Genomic DNA, 5,692 nt, shown 5'->3' with positions numbered 1-5,692 from the left:
CGTAGTTTCGTTCGGATACTGCAGATCTCGTAGTTTCGTCCGGATACTGCAGATCTCGTAGTTTCGTCCGGATACTGCAGATCTCGTAGTTTCGTCCGGATACTGCAGATCTCGTAGTTTCGTCCGGATACTGCAGATCTCGTAGTTTCGTCCGGATACTGCAGATCTCGTAGTTTCGTCCGGATACTGCAGATCTCGTAGTTTCGTTCGGATACTGCAGATCTCGTAGTTTCGTCCGGATACTGCAGATCTCGTAGTTTCGTCCGGATACTGCAGATCTCGTAGTTTCGTCCGGATACTGCAGATCTCGTAGTTTCGTCCGGATACTGCAGATCTCGTAGTTTCGTCAGGATACTGCAGATCTCGTAGTTTCGTCCGGATACTGCAGATCTCGTAGTTTCGTCAGGATACTGCAGATCTCGTAGTTTCGTCCGGATACTGCAGATCTCGTAGTTTCGTCAGGATACTGCAGATCTCGTAGTTTCGTCCGGATACTGCAGATCTCGTAGGCATTTTAGGTGATAAGATTTTCGTCACAAAAAATCCAATGCTATGACTCTATGGGAGAAAATGATAATGAGTGTTTGAACGCGTTAAAGAATTATTTGGTAGAGGAAAGCAGGGATAAACGCAAAATTGAATTTGATATGAGTGATTGAAAACTAGAAGCGGTTAAAGTATTACATTTTTTTATTTTTATATATTATTATTTAATTTTGCAATTAATGTTAATCAACTCCCTGTTATTTCTAGAATATTCAACAACAGATGAATGACGGTGATTGCGGAATGTATACTTGCAAATTTGCGGAATATATTACCCGAAATGCTAAAATAACTTTTACACAAGTAAATATTAAAGTTTATTTACTAATTTAAATATTAAGCTATTAACATATTTTATTTTGCAGAGAAACATGCCATACTTCTGACAACGTATGGTTTAAGAAATTATATAAAAAAGTTGTTATGAACAACCCTTTTTTGGCAAAAATTAAAGTCTATACATTTTATTATTTTTGGATAATTTAATATTTTAATTTTCTCATATTTTCATCATTTTAAAGGATAAAAGAAAGCTGCCTTAAAGAATTTTAGATTTTAATATTTTTTGGTTCTATGGTATGAAAAACTAATATTGAAATTTTTAGCAATTTTTATACAACCTTGAAAATGCTTAAAAAACCTTTTTAAAAGACAAACTTTGGTCTGCTACAAAAATCTATGGGTCTAATGCATTTCAAAATTGAATTCGGTACGCGACCAATGAGCACTATCGTCACCTCGCGACCAATCAGAACTCAATACTACTCGTTAGAAGTAAATCTGGAAAAAACTCGCGTTTCTCCCATGTTTCTGCTCTGCTTAGAAAATGTTAGAAGAAGAAGAAGAGCAACAAATGCCAGAAGCCTATGCTTTTGAGCCTTTATTGCAAGATTACATCGGTCAATTTAACGACGAAGGAAATGATGCTGAAGTAAATATTGATATAAATGAAAATCGAATTGGAAACACAGATTGGTAAGGTTTTTGTTTGACATTTCTTACCAAGGCTTAACACTATAGCCAGAAGGTTGTACTTGCTATGTTATGTTTGTTAGGGTCAGTTTTCTAGGGTTTATGAACATGAACTAAACTTTTTTACAGGTGCACGTGTGGAGACGGGGAGAGAGAGCTTATGTTGCAAAGAAGTTGCAAGAATCCAAGCGAAGCTTGGTGACAACGTTAGTGCAACGTTACATGAATTTTTCCATCGCGTATGCCTGGATTATTATGTGCTGGATACAGCTATAGTTCGATTTGTTGCAGAAACAAACGAAGAACATGATTATTCTCCAAGGTAAATATTTACTCCTGCATAAATTCACCTTAGCTATTCCGCGTTTAATAGTGGCTTTAACGTATAAGGGCGCTTTTTTTAGAACTCCGCATTATGTCTCCATGTTGTCAACGCCATTATCCTCAGAACTTGCTCGTATTATATCCTCAACCTCGTTTATAAATAATCGTTTATCCACTAATTTACGGAAAATGGATAGAAAATGCCGAGCTGTAAGGGTTATTTTTTTCTTTTCTTTTGATTGGATGTATTTTAAATTTTGCACGTCCATCATAGTTTATAGATTTATACGGCATCTTTTGTGTTTACGCGTGCGACGGTGCGTGACAGGCAAGGGGGCTCACGCTCCCTTCGAAATTTTTTCTCTCTCCTACAATTCGCTTCTGTGACGTCACACTAGACCACCGCAGCTCTGCTTGGCAAAGGAGTCAGGGCGCGCGCTTTAAAATTTTGTAACTAACTGTCCCTTAATTTCCAAAATTTGAAAAGCCCGAAAAATATTTTGACTCTGGAAACTCTACCTTTTCCCAAAATGGCTCCGAAATAAAGAAAGAGTTTTTGAGCAGCGAAGGACATCATTGATCCTGGCATTCCCTTGACTCGCTTGTGAATAATATCAATCATCGTTAAGACTCCCATGACGCAAAACAACCCGCTCCAAATCTGGAAAAGTGTTTTCAGAGAAGCAACGTTTAAGAATTACTTTGCAAATAAATAGATGGCTCTGAAGAAAAGGGCTTAACCTTAACATCACCGGCACTAACAACAGAGTTCTTGAATACGCTTCACATACTTAAAGATATACACGAAGACCCAAATCTACATATTTTATATACACTCTATTCTACATCATTATTTTGAAAGAAAGATTTTACACGAACTGCAGATAATTTGGAACTGAAGGAAAATGTTTTCTCTGAATTGAAACTCGTTCCTCGACAACTAATTCTGATTGGTTGGAGTATAGTTTGACATTTCGTAACTCTTATTGTTACGTTACGTTTGGTTGGGAACGATTTCAAAATCGCGGTGTAATCATGTTACACCAAAAGTCTGATAATACCAAAAGTATATAGATCTATAAAAACAAAAAGTACAGTTCATGAGCAATTCCCTGCCTTTGGCTGTAGACGGCATGTAAACTGAGAAGCTAACGGTCCTCCTCTCAACCCCAACACGAACTAACCAATCGGAGAAGCGGTTTTTGACGTCATAGGTTTATCGATTTTTTTTTCTGAAAATAGTACATCACGCTGACGCCCCAAACGTTAATTCTTTGTACTAGTCTAGTAGCGTCTGCTATCTTTTCTGCTAGAATATAACAGTGAAAAATGGAAAACGACGTATCTGTCGACTTAATTTTAAAAGACTTTGAAAATAATGATTTTTTTACAACGGACCCGTCGGAAAAGAGGAAAAAACAGATTATGTTTATGAAGGATTCTGGCTCTTTAAAGGGAACTGTAGAAAATATGAATATACAATATAATTTACTCTATTCAAAACATGAAGGAGATCGCGGAGGTTATTCGGCTTTTTTATATTCATGGTGCAAGTGGGTTCACAATTTAGTCTTTTCTGAAACTGGAACAGATCCAGTAATCTTATGTGATGACGAATGTGAAAGTGAATTACTAAATGTTATTCAGTGGGTGGGTTGGCGGTTCATTGATCTTAAGGCCAGTGACAAACAAATCAATGATGTTCTACCACAAAAGCGGTCTTATGACCAAACATTTATAGAATACGAGGAAGACATAATCGCTGCAAAAACATCTAAATTGAGACATTTAAAAACCGACAGGCTTTATACAATAAATAGGCTGGTTGGTGGAGTTATGGGAGAGATCTGGTCTGTTAACAAAGAAGGGATGCAAATTCTTAAAAAAATTAAAAAGGGCAAAAAACCTTTAAGTGCAAAGCAAAGGGATAAGGCGCACTTGTTGTATAGAATTGCTTTATGAATAAGAAATACTGAACAACTAGTCCCAGAAATTCCATCAGTTATAAGAATGATCAACAGAGGCGGATTATTTATTGCGCATCCAACATTGATACCGTTTGTATCTCGCTTATGCAAAATGGTTGTGGACCTATATAGATATTGGTCAACTACTCCAACCCCCGGGAAAACAATTAGTAAGTAATTTTAGTCCTTTTGGTAAGCTTTTATATCCCTGATTTTGAAACCTTTACTATTGCAGAGGAGACCACAAAAATTATAAGAGAGGATGAATCTTTGAAAGCACAATTTCACGCAATAGTGTCGGAAATTCCTGAAGTTCAGGAACATGGATTTACAACTAGTCAGTTGGAAGACTTCAGAATAATATTTCAAAGGAAATTGGTCCACGCCAAGTTGGCTGACCTCATAAGAGGTGCAACACGTCGGAGAAACGAAAGGAGGGGTAATCGAGGTGTAGGAGGGCAAAATTTACGGTGTATGCTGTATGGGACTAAGAAAAAAACTGTGATTAACAAAAAGGTTGTGATTAACAAAAAAAATGTGATTAGCAAAAAAAATGTGATTAGCAAAAAAAATGTAATTAAGAAAAAAAAGGTGATTAACAAAAAAAATGAGATAAACAAACAAAATGTGATAGACAAACAAAATGTGATAGACAAACAAAATGTGATAGACAAACAAAATGTGATAAACAAAAAAAAATTTGATAAACAAAATAAGTCTCAAAAACAAAAAAGTCCTTATGAAGATGAAAACTGCCATAAACAAAACATCTTGGATCCTGATCTTCCAAATCAAGACACAGACTGCAGCAACACTCAAATAATAAGCCCAACTAGGCCAATCAAGTCAAGTTCTTTCAGAGCACCTAGAAAATTAAGAGACATTGAAGATAACTTACTCTCGGAGAACACTCAAATTAACAGCATAAACAATGATTCAACTACGCCAAACAAATTAATAGAAGCTGAAAAAACGTCAAAAAATAGATTAATAGCAGGGGAAAGCGAGTGCAGCAACAAAGGCATAGTAAGCCCAACGCCATCAACTTCTGGGTTTACTATCGAAGGACATGTAGGGGAAATAACGAGATCAAGATCAGGGAGACATATTAAAAAGAAACAATTAAAAGACTTTTGTTACCATTAAAATTTTATGGTACTATTTTAAAATGTGTAATTGTCACCAAGCGTATATAGATCAAGTATAGTTGTTGACGTTTTGATGGTTGTTATATAGTTTGGTTATATAAGTTCCTGTTCTTATAATTTTATTGAATGTTATGACACCTTAGTTCCTATTATAATTTTAACTGAATGTTAAAAGTTAAAATACCTAAATAGATTGTTAAATACAAAATAAGAACATATATTGAATGTTAAAAGTTATAACACCTTAGTTCCTATTTTTATAATTTTAACTGAATGTTAAAAGTTAAAATACCTAAATAGATTGTTAAATACAAAATAAGAACATATCTTATTTTGACTCTTACAATGCAATTTGAAAATATGTCAAATAGAAAATATTGCTGATAATAAGTCGAGAACAATGAAATGTTTTTCAAAACTTTTCTAAAACCTTTATTACTTTTATAAAGTTGTATAGTTTTCTGAAAATGCAACTACATTGGGAATGAAAGGAGATACGAAAATTCAATTCCTATTTTTCACAAATATCCAAGCCAACTTTGCGGTAAGATGCCTCTGCATTTTGAGAGGTTTTTGTGCACCCCTTAATCAATAAGGCTCGTCGCGCGTTGCTATAGTTTAAACTTGTTAATTTACCGGCTGTTACATATTTCATTTGGCTGAATAGTGTTTCTACCGCAGAGCCGTTTAACCGAAGAGGATAAATGTATTTTGAAGGATGGCGCGTCGTGAAAT

General features: G+C 35.2%; 1 protein-coding gene across 1 annotated transcript; it reads left to right on the top strand.

The window, feature by feature from the left end:
* Window positions 1-3,851: 3,851 nt before the first annotated feature.
* LOC149665114 (uncharacterized) lies at window positions 3,852-5,238 on the top strand. The gene is made up of 2 exons (XM_089842138.1): window positions 3,852-3,979; window positions 4,045-5,238. Exons 1-2 carry the CDS (start codon window positions 3,853-3,855, stop codon window positions 4,953-4,955), a joined length of 1,038 nt encoding a protein of 345 aa, XP_089698264.1. The 5' UTR covers window position 3,852; the 3' UTR covers window positions 4,956-5,238.
* Window positions 5,239-5,692: the final 454 nt, after the last annotated feature.

Source organism: Phalangium opilio, unplaced genomic scaffold, assembly GCF_054372755.1.
Source record: "Phalangium opilio isolate 3A_F unplaced genomic scaffold, DU_Popi_V2 ptg000061l_1, whole genome shotgun sequence".
Lineage (NCBI taxonomy): Eukaryota > Metazoa > Arthropoda > Arachnida > Opiliones > Phalangiidae > Phalangium > Phalangium opilio.
This window is presented reverse-complemented; position numbering and strand designations above follow the sequence as displayed.

Coding starts and splice junctions, on each gene's coding strand:
- LOC149665114 (XM_089842138.1), top strand. CDS start 3,853: ATGATCAACAGAGGCGGATTATTTATTGCGCATCCAACATTGATACCG. Junction 3,980..4,044: donor AACCCCCGGGAAAACAATTA/GTAAGTAATTTT, acceptor TTACTATTGCAG/AGGAGACCACAAAAATTATA.